At 39.1% G+C, this 24,952-nt stretch overlaps 1 protein-coding gene across 1 annotated transcript in view; it reads right to left on the reverse strand.

Moving 5' to 3' along the window:
• The window catches only part of CTSC (cathepsin C), a 48,347-nt gene that overhangs the window by 17,487 nt on the left and 5,908 nt on the right, over positions 1–24,952 (reverse strand). Inside the window, exons 3-4 of the mRNA XM_002708644.6 lie at positions 5,037–5,203; positions 1,334–1,489 (exon numbers count right to left, since the gene is read on the reverse strand). Coding sequence (XP_002708690.1) covers positions 1,334–1,489; positions 5,037–5,203 — 323 coding nt within the window. The remainder of the gene's footprint in view (positions 1–1,333; positions 1,490–5,036; positions 5,204–24,952) is intronic.

A 24,952-nucleotide genomic window follows, 5' to 3' on the forward strand; every position in this document is an offset into this window, starting at 1 on the left:
CACACAAACTTATTAGGACTCCACTTGGTGAATCCGAGAAGGGAACACTATGCTCCCATTTCCAATCATTTAAACAGAGCATCTAAAAGACTCACAGTTTCCTAGAAACACCCTCTAAGAAATACAATAGGATATTTTTGGATTATGGAAAGATACTCTCAGTTGGACAGGAAAAAAACTCCTCAGTTTCATAACTGAAAAACGCCACAGCATTAAGATTATTAGTCTGCAGATGAAAAAGTTAGTGCTGCACCTTAGTTGTGTAATTAATCAATTAGCAGCCTGTGCAAATAACAATTTGAGCCATGATCCCTATAGTTCCCAATATGAAGAAGCTGACCATTGTATTGTCTGAAAGTCAAATGTTTTAACATATTAAGAGGAAAAGAACTCACCTGCATAATTTACTGATTCCCACTAGCTTCATTATTGATTCCAGTTACCCATCTTTTAGTTATATTATCAAATTCTCCCAAAGCAAGGTATGGCATCACAGGAATAGCCTTAGTTATTTAACAAATATTAGGGAATTATATACTCTTTCCTAGATTCAGCTATAGTGCTGAATAAATTTTTTTTAAATCTACCCAAATTCCTGACTACAAAAATGCAAGTATTATGAGATAATTTTCCAAAGTAAGAAAAACACCATGGGGTATGTATGCTAAAGATGAGAAATACCACCTCTGCACAAGGTAGTAGCTGTATGTCTAGACTTTAAAACAAAGAAAAGATTTAGATTTTCATATTTTATAGGTGGCAAACTTGACAGTTATTGTATGCAACTCAAAGTGTATTTGAAGTGAAAACTGGCATCAATGGAGGCAAATGGAATGTTTTGATAATTATGCATCATATTGTATGAAAGTAGATCAAGGTATAATTAAAGGCATATTTTGATGCTTCAGATACCAAGCTAAACATTATTCAACAGGCTGTAGGATAGTCATTGCTGTACATAGGAAGAGAAGCTTGGAGAATTTCACAGAGCAGCTAAGAATGGGGACAGAAAAGGAAAGAGACCAAAGCGATAAGAGAGAAGACACTAATCCAAAGCACAGGAGAGAGATGACAAAGTCCTAAACCACTGTATAGGAAATAAAAAGGGAGTAATGGAAATGACTTTCACAGCTGAAAGCAAAATCCATAAGCAGGACTTGAAGAAAAATAGAATGTTATCAATAGGAAAGGGAGATGGTCCAAAAAAATAACATAAAAAGTTTAAGTTGAGATGACCAATAAAACAGTGGCAAACTAAGCAGGTCCTGGTGGAAGGGTAAATGACATTCAACACCAATATTCTTAGCGGCACTAGAGATATGTGCTTTATTACCTTGAGATTCTCTGATTGTGACCACCACTTTTCCTCATCAAATCTCTGAGGGTAAGAGTCTCATATTCCGTATATGTCGTTGCAGTCCAAGACTTTTGAATGGTATTGATAGCTTTCACAAAGCTGTGGTCATATTTGTAAAGTCTATTAGCGTACCTGCCAACAAAGGTGAGATACTTTCAGATATAGTCTTTACCGATGTAAATAGATTCCATTATCCTATTAAGTCCCAAGTTTTCAGTTCTGCAAATATTTCAACAAAATAAAATTTACTTCAAAGTGCCATACGCAGTACATGGATTGCTAAACATAAGTATAGCTGTCCTATTTAGAGGATGATAGGACATAATGGGTTAATATAGTCACTCACACTCTTCTGTTTAATTGGAAAGTGGTATGATCTTCCAGGTAAGTGACTGGCAAAATGTTTCAACAGTGTGGAATCATAATGCCCCCCTTTGAAAATAAAAATACAAGTTAACCAAGATGTAGATATAAGGATATTCAATGAGATGCTTTTATCCTAGTTATAAGTTGTAAACAACCTAATAAATGTTCTATGATAAGGGACTGATTAAATTAAAATGGAATTTAATTTGCTGTAGAAAGTTCATATTCTGTGAGAATGTCTAAAAGATTATTTAGTGATGTGGAAGAGTGTTCACACTGTATTAATTAAAAAAGAAAATCAAAGATTATACAGAATAATTACTTTTGTAATATTGATTGTATACTATAAATACATTTTAAAAATGCCAATCACGGTTATCTCTGATGGATGGTATGAGATAACCAATATTTCCCAGTTCTTACAATTCATACATTGCAATTTTATAACCTTTGAAGAAGACAAAAATATGAAGAAAAGACAGGGGCTGGAACCATGGCATAGCAGGTAAAGCTGCTGCCTGCAGTGCCAGTATCCCACATGGGCACCAGTTTGAGTCCTGACTGCTCCACTTCTGATCCAGCTCCCTGTCTTTGTGCCTGGGAAAGCAGCAGAGGATGGCCCATGTTTTCTTGGGCCCCTGAACCCACGTGGGAGACCCAGAAGAAGCCCCAGGATCCTGGCTTCAGATTGGCCCAACCCTAACTGTTGCAGCCATCTAGGGCGTTTTCCAGCGGATAAAAGACTTCTCTTTGTCTGTCTCTCTCTCCCTCTCTCTGTAACTCTGCCTCCCAAATAAATAAATAAATCTTAAAATAAAAAGAGATGAAGACATTAAAAACTGTACCCAATGTATATATAGCATGCAATTACTGTAACTACATGATACAAAAAGCATCCCACATGGATGTTTGATTTATATCATTTTTACTCAAACTTCGGTTCTTAAACCACACCAGCAGCAGCACCTGGGAGATTTATAGAAATGCAGACTCTTAAGTGCCCAGCTTAGACCACCTGAATCAGAATCTGCATTTGTAACAAGACTACCAGGTGTCTCACAGCTACATTAAGATGTGAGCAGCAGGGAACTGCACTGTGGCACAGCAGGTAAAGCCAGTGCCAGCAAGTCAGTATCCCATATGGGCAATGATTAGAGTCCTGGCTGCTCCAATTCTGATCCAGCTTCCTGCTAATGTCTGGGAAAAGCAGCAGCAGATGCCCCCAAGTACTTGGGCCCTTACCACCCACGTGGGAGACCAGCATGAAGTTCCTACCTCCTGGCTTAGCCTGACCCAACACTTGCCTTTGCAGCAATCTGAGGAGTTAACCAGCAGATGGAAGATCTCTCTCTCTGTCCCTCTATGTAACTCTTCATAAACAAATTTCAAAAGATGTGAGAAGCACAAGTTTACCTTATGCCAAATGCTTAAATACATAAGTAAATAATTCTAACACACAAAGAGGATGTTTACAAAGTAAAAAATTGAGTGAGTTAATTATTTACTTAAATAAAACATTATCACACCTATGTGTCAGGTGCTGGGATTACAGAATAAGATTATATAGTTTAAGTGCAACTCACGGTCCAAGATAACCATGAACATTCAATTCTGCAAAGCAAGATATATCTAACATGACTATCATTTCAGGCATACTATGAACTTTTCTTTTTTAACTCTCAAATTTGTAGAAAGGAACTCTGATCAAGTCAAAGAATCTGAAAGCCATGAAAAAAAAAAAAAAAAAACAAGAAAAATATACAAGCACGTCAATAATATTTTCGTGTTTTCAGTTCTCCCTTACTTGTAGCTGAGTGTGAAACTAGAAAGGCAGCTTTCTTAAACAGATGAGAAAACTGCTTGCATCTTATTTCTGACAATACTAATACAAGAACAAAAACAAGTTACAGTTGCCCAGCTGTTTGTTTAGGCACAAGAGTAAATTTCCAATTGCAAATGAAAACTTTCTGAAACATTTTCCAGTGGTTACAGTCACTTTTTCACTGACTCACTGAGAAGCAGTAGTTAAGTCCTACTTCCCTTACTTTAGATGGTATCATAACACTCAGAAAACCTCACATGCTAGATCAGTGCCATTACAGTAATAACAAGATTCCACGGTGGGACTTAAACACTATGATTCTTTGTATTTAAGATACAAGTAGATTAAAAATAATGCACCTTGCTATGGAATTACTGATCATTAAGAGCTGAAAGAGACTTTGAAGGTAATTTAGTACCAAATGCCCATTTTACAGGGAGGCAGTGCAAGTTCAGAGCACAGGGGGAGGAATTTGTTCACTCACTGAGAGAACGTTGGTCAGGATATCCTAAATGACAGGGTGAAAGTGAACAGCTTAGGTGAAAATGCACTGCCCAAGAACTAAGCCAAATGAAACAAAAGCTGTTCAAAACCTGAACTTAAAGTGTAGAGATGAATTAGTTTGCATCATGCTCCGCATTTCTGCGAAGCAGTAGCAATTACAACTAAATAAAACAGAAAAGGTAATAACTGTTTAACTTTTCCTTCCCAAACTAATGAAGTCTGAAGTCTTGTTCATGTGGCTCAGCTACTCTACAGTAGGCTTTGTTTAACAAGGACATTAAGTGCATGCCACAGGCTGAATTGTCATCCCCCAAAATCCATATGTTGAAGTAATAACCCCAGTAACTCAGCATCTGACTGAATCGAAGAGAAGTAACTAACATCAAATAAAATAATACCTGTAAGGCCTTAAAACAACATAACTGGTCTCCTTCTAATAAGAAATTAAGATACAGTTAGAAAACACTAAGAGAATGGCCATGGACAAGCCAAGGAGCATGGCCTCAGGGCAAAAAGAGGATACCTTCTGGCCTCCAAAGTGTAAGAAAATAACTTTGTGTTGTTTGAGCCACTCAGTCTCTGATGCTTTGACATGGAACCCTTGCTGCATAAATTGTAGTTACTTAATGTCTTGTTTAAAATATACTTGTTGCATCAGGAAGATAAGTTATTTACAAGTACTGTGCAACATACTGTTGCAAGGCAATTAATAATTTTTCTTTATTGGGAATTTGCAATTGTGAGATCCTTAACATAAATTTATTAAAATTCATTAATGATCCATTACTTTTAGAGTACTTTGGAAAAAGTATTTTCTTCTCTCCATTATATCAGTCCGCATATTTTCCCAGTAAAGTTGTACACAGCTTGACTTATGTTTCTAAGCCAAATTTTACATAATCAAAATTTTCCAAGAATTAATATGCTCAGAGATTATGCACACTATAAAAAACACACCGCATATATGCTTCACTTGTGACAACTCACTTTTCCTGGGGACTTCCAAAGTGTGCCATGTTCGTGTTCACATTCTCAGAGGTGGTTCCCACCTTCTTTCCAACAAAACAAGCCCAGTTTCGGCCCAGCACATCATGCACCCATCCTGGCATTGTCTCATGGCAGTAACTGGTTACCTTTCTGCCCTCTTCTTTATACTGCAATCAAAAAAAATGGGAGGAAAGGCAAAGTGAAATCTTTGTTCAGCCCTAAGCCCAAGATGAAAACACCCTTTGCCAACTAAAACAAAAATTTCATCTTGAGAGGTTACATTCTGAGAATTATTCTAGAAAAGGAGGATAACAAACTTTCCAATGGTTAGCATTGTTGGTCACCAAACAAATGTAACAGAACACTCAGAATGAAAGGCAAGGAAAAAAAAAACTAACATTCTTTGATCCTGCGGGGGAAGCAGGACACACAGCAGACTCCTAGAATGACAAACGCCCAAAACAGCACTCCTGCCTCAGAATCAACCCTTGGGACATTCGGATCCGACTAAAAGGTCCATGAGAGTCTCACAGGCATGGGAAGCCATGACACGGTGGCAAAAAACAATCTAAATGAAAGATCCTGGTGAACAAGACCCCAGCAGAAGGATCAGGCCATCAAGGAGAGAGGTGCCTTTCTCTGAAGGGAGGAAGGAGCCTCCACTGTGCGGCCTTGACTAAACAAGTTCAGTCGGTGAACTCAAGGGTCTTCCATAGCCTAGACAGCTCATAGCAAGAGTCTCGGGTGATTGCTGACATCATAAATAAGAGTGCCAATTGTTAAATCAACAACGGGAGTCACTGGGTTCATGCTCCCCACGTAGGATCTCTGTCCTTAATGTGTTTAACTATGAAACTCAAAAACAACACTACTAGTCGAACAATACCCTATACCTGGTTCGATTGTGTGAGTGCAGCCTGTTGAAATCCTTGCTTAGTATATACTAAGTTGATCTTCAGTATATGAAGGTAATTGAAAATGAAACGTGATGAAGGGCGGGATGGGAGAGGGAATGAGAGAGGGGAGGGCCACGGGAGGGAGGGAGGTTGGCGGGGGGAGCCACAACAATACAAAAGTTGCATTTTATATGCTACTTAAAACTATTGGTTGAACTCTGTAATTAATACACAATTACTCTTAGGTGTTTAATTAATGCTATAAATAGTACTCAAATAGTATTTTACACTTTGTGTTTCTGTGTGGGAGCAAAATGTGGAAATCTTTACTTAATATACGCTAAATTGATCTTCTGTAAAAAAAAAAAAACTAACATTCTTATAGCAACTACCTCAATTTGAGGCATTTTACTGAAGTTCCTTCATTCAATCCTCCCAATAAAGCTTTCACCAACGAGGAAATGAAGGTTCAGCTCAGAGAGGAAAAGTAGCTCTCACCTAAGCCACCAGAGCTGCTGGCTTGGCAGAAGCAGAATTCTCCTCTGCCCATCACACTGTGAACTCATGTTTTTCCACTCAGAGAAGAGTCACATTAGGAAACTATAATAACAAGTGATGAAAGAATTCTATAGAATGAAACAAAATCCCTTTTTTGGTCAATTTACCTGTTTATAAGGACGTTTTGTTCATAAGAGAACTAAAACAACTGGGTTATTAAATATCTCTCCACCTTTTTTCACTAATATGACTTCATTACATTTCAATGCTAACACTAAAAAATAACTAGAAAGAAACAGGTACAGGATTTGAACTCAGATGACCTAGCTTCTAGACAGACATCTCACAATCCAGAATGATGGTGTCAGGTACAGGAGGCAAGCAAAAAATTTGTTTTGCTGAATTTTTACAAGGAGAGAGTTCAGCACAGAAGATCTTAGGGTGTGGATTAATTGACATTAATTGACTTAATTGTGAACAAAGTATCTTTAGAACTTCAGGCAAGATTTTACCAGGTCCTAGTTTTCTCATCTATAAAGCAAGGAAACTAGAAAAAAATACCCTCAAATGTTTAAACATTTTGAGAGTCCATGATCAAATGCAGGGCTGGTAAGTATTTTCTAGAAAATCCAGAGGGCAAATATTTTTTAGGCTCTGAAGGTCGTTAAGGTCTGTGGCTACTACCGACTGTAAGTGCAATAGAAAAAAGTCAAAGACAGCACAAACAAATCAACAAAGGGCCAGCTATGTTTCAATAAAACTGTTACTTACAAAAAGCAGACAGTGGGTTGGGTTTGGTCCCATGGGCTATATTTGCAGACTCTTGATCTAATCTAATGGATGCTACTTTACCTGTCTACAGAGGCTAGCACAGTTCTTTCTTAAAGGCCAAATACTAAATATTTTAGATTTCCAGGCTGGAAGACCTTGGTCAAAAATACTACACCCTACCTCTGTGATGTAACAGGTGCATAGGGAATACATAAATGAATGAGCCAGGCAATGTACCAATAAAATTTTATTTGCAAAACACACCTATAGTTTGCCAACATCGAGTTTAGAGGAACTAGGTGCTGAACTAAACTTTGAGGTAAAATTACCTTGTTGCATCTGACTCTGAATTCAAACCCTACAGAGGGGTGGAGTTAAGGATATGTGGCTTTAGAATCCAAAAAGGCTGGATCTGTGTCCTGGGATTCACTACTCACTCAATAGTTCAGCACAGGGCAGTTACTCTGGGCTACAAACATGCACATCTGGCTTCTATCTTAGTCGTGATATCCCAGAATCCATCTATCTGCCTCTAGCTCAGAATATCTTCACTAGCAAAAGCTCAGCTCACTACTCCTGTTTCTGCTAAAGCCCCCACACAGGATGAGGAACACTGAATGTTAGAGGGTGCATTATGTGGAAATGCTAATAAAATTCATTTTTATTATACAGACAATCCCTGGCTTAAGATGGGGGTGGATTTACAATTTTTTTTCACTTTACAGCTGTGTGACAGTGATACACATTCAATGGAAACTGTCCTTACAAATTTAGACCTTTTGGGGCTAGTAAATGCTGCAGGACACTTTCTCATGATGCTGGGCAGCAGCAGGAGCCAAAGCTCCCTGTCAGCCTTGCTCCTAATCTGCCACCTGTTCACAAGGCAGTGCACTGTTGGTAAGTTGCAATGGTAGATGAGGTGTATTAGGTGCATTTTTGAATTAAGACATTTTCAATTTATGATGAATTTCTCATGACACAAATTAAGTGGAATGGAGCCTGCATTGTGGCAGAGCTGACTCCTGTGACACTGGCATTCCAGATAGGCTCTGGTTCCTGTTCTCTGCTTCTGATCCCATTCCCTTCACATGGCCTGGGATGGTGGCAGAGGATGGTCTCGAGTGCTTAGGTCCCTGTCACCCACATGGAAGACCTGGATGAAGCTTTTGGCCCCTGGCTCCAGCCTAGTGCAACCATGGCCATTACAGCCATTTGGGGAGTGGACCAAGAGGTGGAGGGTCTGTGTGTGTCTGTGTGTGTGTGTGTGTGTCCCTCTCTCTCTCTGTAACTCTGTCATTCAAATAAATACATTTTTATTAAAGTCTTATTTATTTGAAAGGTAGAGTTAGAGAGAGACACATGGCTAGAGACAGGCAAATCCAAAGCCAGAAGCCAGGAGCTTCCTTTGGGTCCAGCACATGGGTGAAGGGGGCTAAACACCTGGGCTACTTTTTGCTGTCTTCTCAGGCATATTAGCAGGAAGCTGGACTGGAAATGGAGCAGCCAGGACTTGAATCAGTGCCCCTGTGGGATGCTGGCAGTATGCCACAGTACCAGCCCAAAATTAATCTTTTCTGAAAAATGAAGTGGAGGAGCATCTGCACTACACTATACAGATCTGCTATTTTGTAGATCAAAATAGTCTAGTATTAGTAACTCCATGAAATGCAACTTAAATTGCTTAGTTTTGGAAGATTACGTGACTCAAGAGTCAGGTCTAAAATGCTGCCCAAGACTAAATCTAGCAACCCTGATGGTTGTTTCTCCATTGTTCAGGAACCTCTGTGCCTTGGCTATTTCAGACTTTTTGCCAATGTTGCCGAGAGTGTTTTATTCAGGGAAGAGGTAACAGATATTACCCTTGGGCTTGGGCTGTGAGACAGAATCCAGCTCTACCACTTATTGGCTGTGTGATCCTGAGCAAGTTTCTTGTTCTCTCTGTACTTTCAGATTCCTCATATATAAAACAGAAATATTACCAGACTTCCTCTCACTGATCATTTTTATGTATATTAAGTCACATAATTTTCACAACCACCTGTGAGGTTGTTCTCTTCATAGAAGCATAGGCACTGTGAGTACTGCACTTTTGCTTATTTAGTACCTAGGAAACAGTCTGGCACTAGGAGGAAATTAATTACTGTATACATAAATTTAAAAATGCACAATAGGAGGCTGGCACTGTGGCACAGTTGGTTAAGCTGCTGCTGTGACACTGGCATCCCATATCTGAGTTTTGGTTACTCTGCTTCCTATTCAGTTCCCTGCTAATGCACCTCAGAAGGTATGGGAAGATGGCCCAAGAGCTTGGGCCCCTGCCATCCACATGGGAAATATCGATGGAGTTCCTGGCTCCTGACTTTGGTCTGCCCCAGATCTGGCTGTTGTGGTTACTGGGGCAGTGAATCAGCATATGGAAAACCTCTCTCTGTCTCTCTCTGTCTGTCACATTGCCTTTCAAATAAACAAAGAAGTAATTTTTTTAAAGGATGCAAAATAAAGAGAAGCAAACACCATGCTCCATTTCAACAGTAACATAAGAAATTAAGAAGTGATTAGAAATTTATTAGTTAATAGATTATGAAAATGCCAAGACATCAGAGTCCCAAATTCTAACTCTGGTATTACTTCAGAAAATTTCCTCCCCATATCTGTAGCCTGATTTGTCAATTCAGGTTAACCCGGAAGTTCTAAAACTCCCCTTCATGCTTCTTAACTGCCATCCTTACATCTATAGTCTTCTCATTTAATAGTGATAAAGCCAGGTAAATAATTCTAAATATGTACATAGGACTTATTTACATATTTGAGATAATCTTAAAATCCAACTCTGTGTGTGTCTTTTTTTTTAATCTCAAGCCCTGTGAAGGTACTAAGGAAACTATCCATTTATGTATCATTTTTGATACATTAAATTGACGCCATTATCTTTCCTTTTAAAATTTCATTTGATTTCCTTCTGCAGTTTTCACACCCTGAAATAACTTGGTGTCTTTTAGAACCTGAAATTACCCTATCAAAAGAAGGGAAGAGCTGCAATAAAAGGCTGGGCAAAGCTGTGCCTGACTACAACTTGTGGGAAAGAGGCATTCACTGGGGAACCACCCACTGTACCCTGTCATTTTCTTGACTTGAATGTTCTCAGGGTATCTGTCATTTCTCCTGGTACGGCAAAATAATTCTTACATGATCTCTGACATTACCAATGATTACGGAGTTGAAGCTTTGGCTACATTACCCAACTTGAAATGTAGCCAAATATTTTTTCAGTGTGTTTTCATTTACATAAATGTCAGTCTCTGAAATTGTCTTTCATAGATAGGATAATTTTTTAATCCTAAGTTTTAATTAGTTTTTAAGAAATTCAATGTAATTTGTAGATATAATTCTAATTTTTTAAGATTTATTTTATTTATTTGAAAGACAGAGTTACAGAGAGAGAGGTAGAGTCAGAGAAAGACAGAGGTCTTCCATCCACTGGTTTACTCGCCAACTAGCCACAACAGTCAGAGCTGAGCTGATCCAAAGCCAAGAGCCAGCTTCTTCCGGGTTTTCCACATGGGTGCAAGGGCCTAAGTACTTGGGGCATCCTCTGCTGCTTTGCCAAGTGCATCAGCTGGGAGCTGGGTCTGAAGCGTAGCAGACAGTACTCGAACTGGTGCCCATATGGAATGCCAGCACTGCAAGCCAGGGCTTTCACCTGCCGTGCCACAGCATCAGCCCCTGTAGATACAATTCTAAGAATGTAGTGATATTCCCTTCCTCACACCCTCCATCCTTCCCTCTCCCTATTCTTTTTAGTTTTTGAGATAAAATATTTTAAATTCATATCACAGTAAAAAGCCTTAATACTTCAGTGAATAAGTTTAACAAGTAAAAATTAAAAAGACCCTAGTTTTGTGGGAATAGAAACAATGGCTATAAATAATAACTGAATGGAAAAATGACCTTTTCAGTCATATATATTTTCAAGTAATTGCAGATCATTAAAACTATAACAGTGTAACATTATTAACCATTGGTTTGACCAATGTATAAAACAAAGTTCCACAAAACTATACTTGCAGCAATACTGATAAACACAGGCATTTCTTGTTTGTTGTTTTTTAAATTTTAGCTCCCACATAAAAGGGAGAATGTGGGGTATTAGTCTTTCTGGGCCTTGCTTATTTCAGTCAATATCATGTCCTCCAGTTGCATTCATTTTGCTACAAATGGTAGAATTACATTCTTTTTTATAGCTAAATAATATTCCATTGTGTAAATTTAAATATACCACATTTTCTTCTTTTTTTTTTTTTTTTTTGACAGGCAGAGTGGACAGTGGGAGAGGTAGAAACAGAGAGAAAGGTCTTCCTTTACTGTTGGTTCACCCTCCAATGGCCGCTGCGGCCAGCGCGCTGCAGCTGGCACACCACACTGATCTGAAGCCAGGAGCCAGGTGCTTCTCCTGGTCTCCCATGCGGGTGCAGGGCCCAAGCACTTGGCCATCCTCCACTGCACTCCAGGGCCACAGCAGAGAGCTGGCCTGGAAGAGGGGCAACCGGGACAGAATCCGGCGCCCCGACTGGGACTAGAACCTGGTGTGCCAGCACCGCAGTCGGAGGATTAGCCTACTGAGCCGCAGCGCCAGCCTTTATACCACATTTTCTGAGGGAAAATGCTTTCAGTTTTCCCCTATTTGGTATATTGGCTTTTGGTTTGTGATATACAGCCTTTATACTTTTGAGAAATGTTATTTCTAATTTGTGGAGGGTTTTCATCATGAAGGTGTGTTGAATCTTATCAAATGCCTTCTCTGCATCAAATGAGATGACCAGATGATTTTTGTTCTTCATTATATTGCTGTGATTTATGACATTTATTGACCTGTGAATGCTGAACCACCCTTGCACTTCTGGTATAAATCCCATTTGATTGTGATGTATGATCTTTTATGTGTTTTTGGATTTGATTTGCTAGTATTTTGTTGACAATCTTTGCATCTATGGTCTTTAAGGATATAGGTCTGTAGTTTTCTTTCATGACCATGTTTTGGTATAAAAGTAATGCTGGACTTATAAAGAGAATTTGGCAGACTTCCATCCAATATTTTCAAACAGTTTGAAGAATACTGGAGTTACTTCAAATGTTTTATAGAACTCAGTAGTGAAGCCATCAGGTCCTGGATTCTTCCTTGATGGAAGACTTTTGATTACTGCTTCAATCTCATTGCTTATTATTGGTCTGTTTAGGTTCTCTATCTTCTTGATTTAATCTTAATATATGAATCCAGAAATTCATAAATTTGAGATTTTCCAGTTTATTAGCATATAGTTCTTCATATTAATAGTAGTAGTTTCTTATGAACCTCTGTATTTCAGTGGTGTAAGTTGTAATGTCTCCTTTTTTACCTCTAATTTTATTTATTTGAATTTTCTTTTTTTTCTTTGTAGCCTAGCTAGAGGCTTACATAGATTGGGTAACTTAAATTTCCATTAATTTATGCCAATTTCTATAGCAACAAATAAAGGATTTCCTAAAATTTGAAGAACTTTCAAACCCCAGCACTTAAGTTTAGAAAACTACTATGATTCAATAATTACTTATTTACTTCTTCAAAACTACCATTAGGGTGCCAAATGTTCTCAAAATCCCCCTTCTTCAATTTCCCACTCATTTTATCAAGCAGCCAATGAGACATACCTAGTGATGTTAACCAATTTAAAAATAGCATGGAATGTTTTGGAACTTCAGTTATCCATTATTTGACTATTTCTTGACAATGTAGGGGGTCACTTAAACCTTTTTCTACTGTTTTGATTTATAATATACCTAGCAAATATTTGAGTACTTATTTTACATAAACCATGTCAAGGAGACAGAGTTAGTCTAGCAAAGGAGACATTGCCCTTTAATTCTCAGTTTTGTTATGTATAATTTATGTAACTTTGAGCACATCTCATAAGCCTTAATTTCTTCATCTGAAAATAAGAATGATTATGTGGTGACTTATACCAAAATCCACAGGACTGCTATGAAGAATAAAGATGATACTGAAGTTTAAAAGATTTAAAAATTATAAGACGTGAAAAAAGGAGCAATATAGACACTCTCATCTGTTATCATGAGGAATGCAAAGCTATTTAAGACTTCATCCACATCTCTCTATAATTGTACCATACTGTAACAAGAGTTGTTAATATTGAGTGCTACTCTGTCTATAACAAACGTGAGGAACAGATGATCACTGGAATACTGGAATATTTGTATCTGTAATATTAAGTGCAAAAATAATCTCTATTCTTATTTAATCCAAGTGACACTGATGCCCTCTCCCAGTTCCAGTATCAGACATTCACCTTATGCTAATAAGGACCTACATGATGCTTAGGACACAGTATATTCCACAAAACATACTCCTGCAGAAATGTACATGAACACCTTTTCTGATTACATCTAGCTAAGCTTCACAACCAATGAGGTTTAATAAATATACTTGTAAAGAAAACAGAATTTGCAAATAGAAATGATGCAAACATAAGAAAATGGCAAAGCTTATATTTGCTCTGAGTGTGAGCATTGTCAGCCCCATTAAGAGATAACAAAGCTTTTCAAAACAGATGCTTCAAATTGGATCCATCAAAATGATAGTCACTTTTTAATCTTGTTCATCAATGAGACAAATGTTTCAGTTAAAATCTGTCTATTAAATTGTCATCATTCCTAATACCAACCACTTACTCTTCTAAATTCTTCTAAAGCTGTGGCACTTGCATACTTTTAAACAAATTGTGTCAAAACCTACGGAATGCTTTATTTGAAAGAATTTTAAACACTTTGGGAAATTCTGTTTCCAAATGTTAAAATTTTTCAGTCGTGAGCATTACTATTTTTAAAAATTTTTAATTTATTATTTGAGTGGCAGAGAGACAGTTTCCATTCCCCAAATGCCACAATAGCTGAGGTTGTTCCAGGCTGAAGCAAGGAGCTCAGAACTCGACCACATCTCCCACCTGGGTAGGAAGAACCCAGTTACTTGAACCATCACCATTTTTTCCCATGGTCCCATTAGCAGGGAGCTGAAATCAGGATAAGGAGTTGCATATCAAGTCCAGGTACTCTGATAGGTAATGTGAGTATCTTAACTACTATGCTAAATGCTCATATTTAAAAATTATTTCCTGGTGGCCAGCGCCGCAGCTCACTAGGCTAATCCTCCGCCTTGCGGCGCCAGCACACCGGGTTCTAGTCCCAGTTGGGGCGCCGGATTCTGTCCCGGTTGCCCCTCTTCCAGGCCAGCTCTCTGCTGTGGCCAGGGAGTGCAGTGGAGGATGGCCCAAGTGCTTGGGCCCTGCACCCCATGGGAGACCAGGATAAGTACCTGGCTCCTGCCATTGGATCAGCGTGGTGCGCCGGCTGCAGCGTGCTGGCCACGGCGGCCATTGGAGGGTGAACCAACGGCAAAAGGAAGACCTTTCTCTCTGTCTCTCTCTCACTGTAAACTCTGCCTGTCAAAATAAATAAATAAATAAATAAATATTATTCCTGGTAAACAGAGAATCTAATATTGATTTGGCCAAAAATCATAATAATGAAGCATATTTTACAGAACATATTATTATGAAACATTTTGATAGGGTACAATTTTGTGACATACATAAATCAAATATTAAATGTATTTTATGTTTTATAATGAACATTTTAGATTGATACAGTATATGTTAATATTTATATACATACACAGTGTGGAATATATTAATAAAAATTTTGGTCATCTAAATCTAGTCCATTAAAATTATTTGCCATTTCAGAAAGGAGTACCTTGCATGATGTCAGATGATTTCATGATAAGCCATATATATGGAAATATTACATTCCAGAAATATTGAAAAAGAACATAACTCCAGTTATGTCTTTGTTCAGCTACATAAGTGGAAAACTAACCATGTGCATTTACTGCCAAGTTTACAGTGTAAGCAAAAGCCATTAGATGGCAACAAAAGAGAACAAGGTAAATTTCAGTAAACTGGTATTGTATAGAATCCATCCAAGGGCACCATATCTTTCCTCAGAAACCAAATTCCTAAGTCAGTTCCAAGGAATAGCTCTAATTTTCTGGGTGAACCATTTATTTTCAAATTCAAATTTTATTTTTTAACAGAAAACTTTTAAAATATAAATTTCAAAAGCACAACTTTTGGATTATAGCTGTTCTTCCCCCCCATACCAGCCCTCCCACCCCAAACTGTCCCACCTCCTACTCCTTCTCCCATCCCATTCTTCATTAAGATTCATTTTCAATTATCTTTATATACAGAAGATGAACTCTATACTAAGTAAAGATTTTAGCAGTTTGCACCCACACGGACACACAAAGTATAAAGTGCTGTTTGAAGACTAGTTCTACCATTAATTCTCATAGTATGACATGGGGGGGGGGCAAGTGCACAGTGACTCCTGTTGACTTAACAATTGTAAAAGTCAAATTTTAATGAATTACAAAACAGGAAATTGTTGCAGTGATTACAACCAAACAACTTCCAGGTATTTATTGAAAGAATTGGCAGTTAGAGATCATGTGAAAATGGAAGATCAGAAAATTATTACCAATGCTGAAAAGACATTCAGTTTACACAAAATACTCATACATTCCAGAATCAGCCAAGAAACAGTTCACTAATCAGTGAAGTATTTGAAGTACCTTGGTTGTTTCCTCTCTTATTCAGAAACTCTTCAACTGTGAGGTTAGAAGAAATTGTATGAGTTCCATCTCATACGCCCCTTAGCCCACACTCCTGACTAATTAATGGGAGAGCTACAAGCCGCAGCATTCCAGGCCACTTCTAGTTGTTGTTTGCCAGGCTTTGGGGAACTACTGCAATCATAAAGCTCACTGTTCCCCTTGACAGCTAATTGAGTAGTTAGTAGTTCTGAAAATTAGAACTTTCTAAACTTTGAGCCCTATCTTGGCCTCTACAGGCTCACTCGAAAATTAAAACATAAATAAACAGAACAAAATTTAAAAGTCTAATCTTTTCCATTAAGTCATTCAGCAAAAACGGCCTCAGGGTCTACCATATTCTCTAAGGACACCATGGTAACAACACTCTCCCAAAACAGCAATAAAACACCACAACTGACACATTATTCAATTTTCATTCTTATACAAATATTTATTGAAGGCTTCTCTGCCATGTATTATGTTATTCAGGGAGAACCCTGTTAAGTGGGGTTCATTCTTGTCCTAATGGACTTTAAAGACCAGAAAGGAAGACAAACAGGCAATTATGATGGGGAATGTTAAGCGTTATTTTATTGTGGGGCTATACCCACTAAATCTTGTCTTCCACAATCAAAACACTTTGGTGCAAAATTACTCAGAAAAACAAACAAAACAATTTTTAATATTTGTCCAAATTCCACATCAAATGCATTCTTTAAAATCCTGGGTGATTTGGCAGTAGTATTTACATCCCAAAAGTCAGCTTGAAAATATACGATTCTTTCAGAGCACTGGAGGCAGGTCACCTGATAGCATTTTTGAGAACAAAGAACCAAAAATGAAAAATATAGCAGCATCTAGATTTGTATAAAATGAATTACTTGTAGACTGGTTTTATTTGTGAAAAGGAAAGAAAGGTGTGGTTTATTTTCCAAACACTTACAAATTTCGAGGCACACTGGGTACTGAAGATAGACAGAGAGAAGTACAGATCTTCAGAAGACATACTAGCAAATCGTGTACTTACAACAAAGTACAATGGGAACCAATGTCCTGGCAATTCTCCCACTGATGGTGAGAACCAGGTATGCTTAAAGGGGTACAGCATCAAGGTCCAAAGTTGGCATGAGAAAAAAGTATTCCGGTAAGAATCATCTGCTGGACTGTTCCTTTATGACGTTCTCTCTTCCCAGAAGAGCAGACACGTACTTCTCAATGGCATAAAAAGTCTCCTGAAGTAATGGTGCCCAAGAACTATCTAGAGAAAGAGCCTTCTATTCCAGCATGGATGCAGGAAAAACAGTCCTTCCAGACAATATGGGTTAGGTATAGACTTACAGGTTAGGCTACCTGGGAATGATGTTAATCAGCTCTGGAGCAAGTGAGGAAGAGTCCATTTTTTAGCAGGAAAGAGCGGAATGTGAGCAATTAGTGTGAACAACAGCGTAATCAACAGAAGTCCCCTGGACAAGGGCATTTCAGCTGAAGTTTAAAATCTCCCCTTCAATTGCTGAGATGTCAAAGGGAATGAGAAAGTGAGTGTTTATCTTGAATGAAAGCATAGTGGTTTAGGCAGGAAAGTCAGTATTTCCTTAATCAGTTTCAGATAATGAAACCCAGGCTTCAAGGCAATTCTTCTCTAAGGGGTCAACAAGAGCCAGGCAGTACACATCCTCACCTATTAAACCAATACTCGCAATGCTTACAGACTGGACTCCACTAGATATATCTACCCCAGTGTGACTCCACATACCACTTACTGGTCTGTGAAATGGCCTTCTTTACTTCTTCAGCCAGTGGGAAGTCTTCATGCCCGAAAGCCACGCTCTAGCATTTTAGTTAGAAGCTGTATGAGCTTAAGCACTCTATGAGACTAATTTTCTGTATCTACAAACTAACAATATATATATTATAAGGCTTTTAAAACTAATATAGTGTCAAGTTCTTAGCATAAGAGTATCTAATTTTTAGATACTAACCTAATTTTTAAAAGATATTAACCACGGGCCGGCGCCGCGGCTCACTAGGCTAATCCTCCGCCTAGCGGCGCCGGCACACCGGGTTCTAGTCCCGGTCGGGGCGCCGGATTCTGTCCCGGTTGCTCCTCTTCCAGGCCAGCCCTCTGCTGTGGCCAGGGAGTGCAGTGGAGGATGGCCCAGGTGCTTGGGCCCTGCACCCCATGGGAGACCAGGAAAAGCACCTGGTTCCTGGCTCCTGCCATCGGATCAGCGCGGTGCGCCGGCCGCAGCGCGCCGGCCGCGGCGGCCATTGGAGGGTGAACCAACGGCAAAGGAAGACCTTTCTCTCTGTCTCTCTCTCACTGTCCACTCTGCCTGTCAAAAAAAAAAAAAAAAAAAAAAAAAAAAAAAAAAAAAAAAAGATATTAACCACACCATTTTTCAGGCCAGAAGTACTCTAGGTCTGTAATATGCAGAAGAATACTCCCTAGCAGCCTGGCTTGTCTAAGGAAGCTGCTTTTTCCTTCATGTAAATGCATCTTCCATAGGACCACCTTCTCATCAATAATTTCTATCTGTGCATCTCAAAAGAACCTGAACCATCATTTTCTCCTTACAATACGTCCTGGAATTTTTCAAGGTAAGTCGAGGCAAGGAAAGTACTCAGGAAGAGACAATCCAAATGTGAATAAAACAAAGCACAAAGTTCAAATGCTGTCCAGTTTGAAACATAATTTCAACAGGAGAGTATCCACAGGAGGAAAAAAATTCACATGTTTTACATTGCTCATAATAACGTTGGACGTTGGATGAAGCCACCTAAGACTCCGTCTCCTCATGACTTTCTGTTTTGCTTCCTGCACAGTCTCTGGTTGTTCACACTCCCAAATGGTGGTGACCCGTCTCCAAGGAAATGTTCAGGAGGGCAGGGCCCTTGGAGGTAGATAGCAGGACTCCTCTGCATTTTACATGCAAATAGATTCCAGAAAAGACAGCAGCTGCTAGAGGCCTCTGCTAGCTTGCTCTTGGTAGGTCCACTGCAGCAGGCAGTTCTGTCTCTTAGCACCAAAGTCTGTTCTTGGCTGAGGGTTTAAAAGAGCCCCTCAACAGATGTTCTATTTAATAACTATAAGACAATAAAAACTAGAGTTATAAGCCAACAGGGATCATACTTGTCTCTTCATATGTATTCATATTAATTTCAGTTAAGTAAAAAGGAAAAAAAAAACAGCATTAATAGTTGAGATCCTAGGATTTTTTGATGTTACTTAAGACATTCAGAAAAAGCCATTCTCAAGCAGGATACTTAAGCAACACGTATTGTGCATGCAGCCAACTTGCTTAAGAAACACATGCATCTAAAAGGAACTGCCATGGTATAAACCTAATATAATTTTGAAATGTGCTTAAGAAACAGGGTAAATTATAGCCACATAAGTACATTAACATGTATACCTTAAAATTCTAAATGCAGGGCTTGGTGCTTCTTGAATCTGTATGTGGAGGTGCTAGGCTTTTACAGAACAAAGGCAACAGTTTATCTTTTCAAGTGGTGGAGGGGGGAACTTTCTCCCTAACTAAGAGAAGAGGCTTGGGACAGAATTTCATCAACTGCACTCAGAGTACCTTATTTATTTGTGGGAAAATGCAATAATGAACGTATTCTGGGACAGTTTTGTGTTCTATCTAAGCTATCTTTGTATATTAAAGATTATAGGAAGTTCTGAAATAAAGAAAACTATTTAACACATTCTATACTTATTCTACTACCATAAAGAACTAAGAAGAAACATCTGATGAGTTTCAGCTTTAATGATCACTTTGATCTGTTATTATCAGAGGCTGAACAATCCCTACAGCATAACCAGACGAAATGAAGACACGAGCAATCAGCGGGCCCACCAGTAGTCGTGTGGGCCACTTTGCTCCGTGATGAAGTCTGGAAACTGCTGATTTAGGACAAAGCTATGGTGCTTCCAACACTTGTCCCAGTTCCCTTTTTCATATTTCACTTCTGTTAACAGCCAAATAAAGGAGGAAGGGAAACAATGTTATACTAAAACACAAAGAAGGGTAAGTCCCTATCAACTTTACTCTCTAAACACCCATTTTTTTCCATTGAAGTGTTAGACGTCTAAATTTATGAACCAAGTCTAAGCAATGATTTAAATTTTCCTTCCAAAGGTGTGAGGAGAATGTAAAGACTGAAAAAAAAAATCCCCCTCTTCCAAGTCAACAATCTATGTTCTTGGTAGAAGCCAATTTTAAAAGGCTAGGTGATGTCTACAGGGATGAGCTGTCAGGTTTCAATTTCTGTGAAAGAGCCGCCTTCTTTCCTGGAACACAGACCTAAAATATTGCAGCCTCACATGGTCTCTCCGGAAGGACTCTTCACAGGGGAAGAAGAAGCAATTGGAGGCAGCAAAGCTACTTCAAGAAAGTGAGGTGAACTTCAACCTTTTCTCAACTGGGTCTTGACCTTTCAGGGCTCATGTCTGCTCTGGTCACGAGTATCTTCATGGGAGAGTTAATCTGATCTGTGCAAACATAATCTACTAAAGTGGAAAAGCATTTACCGTATATGGTGCAGCCAAATTAGAAGAGGCAGATAAGCAGATTGAAGCAAGCAATGAAAAGGAAAACCAAAAACTCTTCAGTTTCCCTGTCTCTGATGAAAACAGTTATTAATTTGCATAAGCCACTAAGAAGGAGAAAAGCTTGTTTTTAAAAAGAAGGTTAAAAATATATCAGTGTAGCTCACCCAATTTGTTCCTCAGATGTGGCAAATCATATATCCCCACAGTTCCCAGCTGCATGAACAACTGACTGACAAAATCTGTGACATCCTACAAAGAGTTCACAATGGCAAACTGAGTCATTAGCTTGAAACAAAGCACCATCTTGAAAAAAAAAAAAAACATGTAAAATTGTTATGTATGCATTAAGCTCTACACTGCTTCTTTGCCAAAATTCGAACCATCTTAAAAGTAAATCTCAAGCTGTAAAAAAAACTTGAACCCAATGTACTAAATCTATATTTTAAAAAATACACGTCTCAATAACAATTCTTCTAAAATTGCTGTATCCAACAACTGAACCCAGAAGGCACAGTGGGAAAATGGCACAAGATTCCCACATCCTTTATTGGAGAAATAAAGTCCATATTTCTGGCTCTTGGGACAAATTTGAAGTTTACAAATCGCTAGCACTCAAATGGGCAACAAAATTCTCTGGTAAGGTATTCTCAACAAATTGTTCTTGTGTTTGAGTAGCATCTTGTTTTGGAAACACCTATAGTGATATATTTTTAGCATTTAGCTCTGTAAAGATTAAAAGGCCAGGGTGAGTATTGTAGCACAGTGGTTAAACCATAGCTCGGAATGCCTGAATTCCAAATAGAAGTGCCTCGTTCAAGTCCTGGTTCATTCAGCTTCTGATCCAGCTTCCTGTTAATATGTATTCTGAGAGGCAGTAGCTGATGGCTCAAGTACATGCTAGCCATGTGGAAACCCAAACTAAATTCTGGGCTCCTAGCTTCAATCTGGTCCAGCCTCAGCTGAGGCAGGCATTTGGGAAGTGAATCAGTGGGTAGAAGATACCTCTTTCTATCAGCATTTCAAATAAATAAAAATAAACATAAAAACTTTAAAAATAATACTGTATTTAAAAAACTCATAGGTGCCTGGGGCTGGTGCTGTGGCACAATAGGTTAATCCTTCCCCTGGGTACTGGCATCCCATAGGCACACTGGTTCTAGTCCTGGCTGCTCCTCTTCAGACCCAGTTCTCTACTATGGCCTGGGAAAGCAGTGGAAGATGGCCCAAGTGCTTGGGCCCTGGCACCCACGTGGGAGACCTGGAAGAAGCTCCTGGCTCCTGGCTTCAGAATGACTCAGCTCTGGCCGTTGCGGCTCCTTGGGGTGTGAACCAGTAAATGGAAGACCTTTCTCTCTCTGTCTCTCCCTCTCACTGTCTGTAACTCTACTTCCCAAATAAATAAATAAAATCTTAAAAAAAACCTCATAGATCCCAAATAAGAGCTCAATTATAAACCGATAAGATTTGCTTTAATAACGCTAAATAAATTTTCAGCCATAATGAGACTAGTTTCCCTCCCACATATTTCTTTGGCCCTTGAGTAGCTTAATATTCAAAATGAAATCTGAGTTCCTTTCCTACAGCTTCCTTCTCCAGCAAGTTTCTTTTACAGCTTCAGAGAAAGTGAACTAAGAAAGCATAAAAGGTTAGAAAGCTGATTAAACTTGAGGGCATTCTCTGAGCTTAGTCTGTTTCATGGGATGTCCTTCCTCCAGGCAATTGGTAGGGAAGATGGAATGCTGTACGGAGCGGTACTGCATATGTCATGATACAAAATGAACACCATACATAAAAACATAGAGAAGAAAAAATAATCTCTTACCCTCCCATCACATATAGTCAGGGACATTTAAGCATCTCTGTATATTCTTTCCAGTTTTGCTACACTTGCACATACTTTTAAGAGGTGCAAATTTGCTGGAATATGCCGACTATGACCAAATGGTAAATGTCCTGCCCAAAACAACTGCCAATGCTATCGGCAGGCCAGATTTTTAATAGAAAATTCAATTTGAATTTGAATACCTCTAGGTAAGTTTTAATTTCGCCATAGGTCTAATTACTCTTTATAGCTTCACATGAAGTTGTCTGAAATGCTTAGGTACCCGGGCTGAAAGTGTATCTGAGTTTGTAACTCATATAAAGTGTTCAGATAACCAAATGCCTGGATGGAACTGAATAAAGTACTTTAAAAAATGCACCTATTCTTCCTACCTAAGTCAAACTATACAAAAACATTCAGGGTCAAGATTTCTTTCCAAGCTTTTATATAGCTTGGAGTCATATGCAAAACAGATAGATTATCCCTACCCCACCCTCAATTTCTCAAGCCAAGTAAACAAGGACTCAGGAACCCCAAATCAAGAAAACCGCTCATTGTGCAGATAAGTCTGAATAAGAACTAAATAAAGCAATTCCAAGTGATAGGAGTGAAGTGGTATCAATATCGCTTGGAAGCTACACAGACAATAAGGAAGCTGTGTCTGCCTGCTTGTTGGGCTACAGGATGCTGTGGAATGCTCACAGCAAGCAGAAGATGGAGCAGGAGCCTAACAGAACACCTTGCATGGATCACCTACTCAGTAAACTCTTGAGGGCTGGCACTGTGGTGCAGCAGATTAAGCTGCCAGCATCCCATATCAGAGCACAGGTTCATATCAACTGCTCCACTTCTGATCCAGCTCCTTGCTTATGCACATGGGAAAGCAGGAGAACATGGCCCAAGTGTTTGGGCCCCTGCCACCCATGTGGGAGACCCAGATGGAGCTCCAGGCTCCTGGTTTTGGCCTGAACCAGCCCTGGCCATGGTAGCCATTTGAGGATGAAATAATGGATCTCTCATCTTCTCCCCTCTCTGTCACTCTGCCTTTCAAGTAAGTTAAAAACAAAAACCTGGGAATAATAACAATTAGAAGTAATTTAATGAAAGGATATCTGAAAAGGGTAGAAGAAAGTACATGGTAATGTCTTGTCTAGTCAGTGGAAAGATCCAGAAAGCCAACTGATAAGTAGAGTAACAACACAGAGTAAGGGCAGCAGGTATACTGGGCGATCATTTGTCAAATATTTTTGTAATGGCAGTGGGCTGAGTAGATCATGTTAAAATTTACATAAGACACTTAAAATAGAATAGCAGGGGCCTGTGTTCTGGCACAGCAGGTAAGGCCGCTGCCTGTAGCACCAGCATCCCATATGAGCACTGTATTAGCCTCCTGCTAACGTGTCTGGGAAAACAGTGATGGATGGCCTGTGGGCTTGGGCCCCTGTATCCATGTGGCATACCCCCAAAAAAGCTCTTGGCTCCTGGTTTCTGTAGCCTTTGGGAAAGTAAACCAATGGATGGAAAACCTCTCTCTCTATCTCTCCCTCTCTCTCTCCCTGCCTTTCAAATAAATAAAACAAATCTCCTTTTAAAAAGTGGATAGCAAGTACTACTTAAGTTTGATGATTTCTCATTTTTTTAAGCTTGTGGGAAAAATTCTTCTGTGCTTCACTCATTCAACAAGTTTGCATTTTTCTTGTGTTATGCACTTTTCCCAGCATGGTTTCCCCAGCACACAGTAGGAAATACCCTGATGCTTGTGGTAAAGTCCAACAAGCTTTTGTGTTAACAAATGGCACCAAAAATGCTTAAATTTCCTATCATCTACTCAGCTACACTGCGTAATTTTCCTTATATTTTTAAACCATTTCCCATCGCTCTTACAGTTTATTTGTGAAAATAACATGGCATTTTATCATTGTACAAATTATATTATCTGAAACTGCCTGATTAGATTTTAAAGATAAATATTTTATTTAGATTGTACTCTACTCACTGAAATTATGATCTTTATCAAAAGGCCTAACTACTGACGAGAGTTTTTGAGTTTTCTTTTTTTTAAATCACAATCCTATTAGTTTTACTATTATTATTATCATTATTCTTAAAAAATGGCTCTGAAAATGGTTCTGCCCAATACACTTTAAAAATAAAATAAAATCAACAGGTATCCCTAATGAGAGAATATCCATTTGGACAACGCTATCCAGAAACATGAACAGGCAGGGTTTCAAAGCACTAGTCTAATCATTAACTTATCCCCTGCATACACAGTGACTCATTTTCATGTGTAGTGCAGAGCATTTTAAATTTCTTTTCTTTTTTTTTTTTTTTTTATTTTTTTGACAGGCAGAGTGGACAGTGAGAGAGAGAGACAGAGAGAAAGGTCTTCCTTTGCCATTGTTTCACCCTCCAATGGCCGCCACGGCTGGCGCGCTGCGGCAAGCACACTGCGCTGATCCGACGGCAGGAGCCAGGTACTTATCCTGATCTCCCATTGGGTGCAGGGCCCAAGCACTTGGGCCATCCTCCACTGCACTCCCTGGCCACAGCAGAGAGCTGGCCTGGAAGAGGGGCAACTGGGACAGAATCCGGCGCCCTGACCAGGACTAGAACCTGGTGTGCCAGCACCGCAGGCGGAGGATTAGCCTATGGAGCCGCGGCAGGGGC

Source organism: Oryctolagus cuniculus, chromosome 1, assembly GCF_051225735.1.
Source record: "Oryctolagus cuniculus isolate XC-2025 breed Fujian yellow rabbit chromosome 1, ASM5122573v1, whole genome shotgun sequence".
NCBI lineage: Eukaryota > Metazoa > Chordata > Mammalia > Lagomorpha > Leporidae > Oryctolagus > Oryctolagus cuniculus.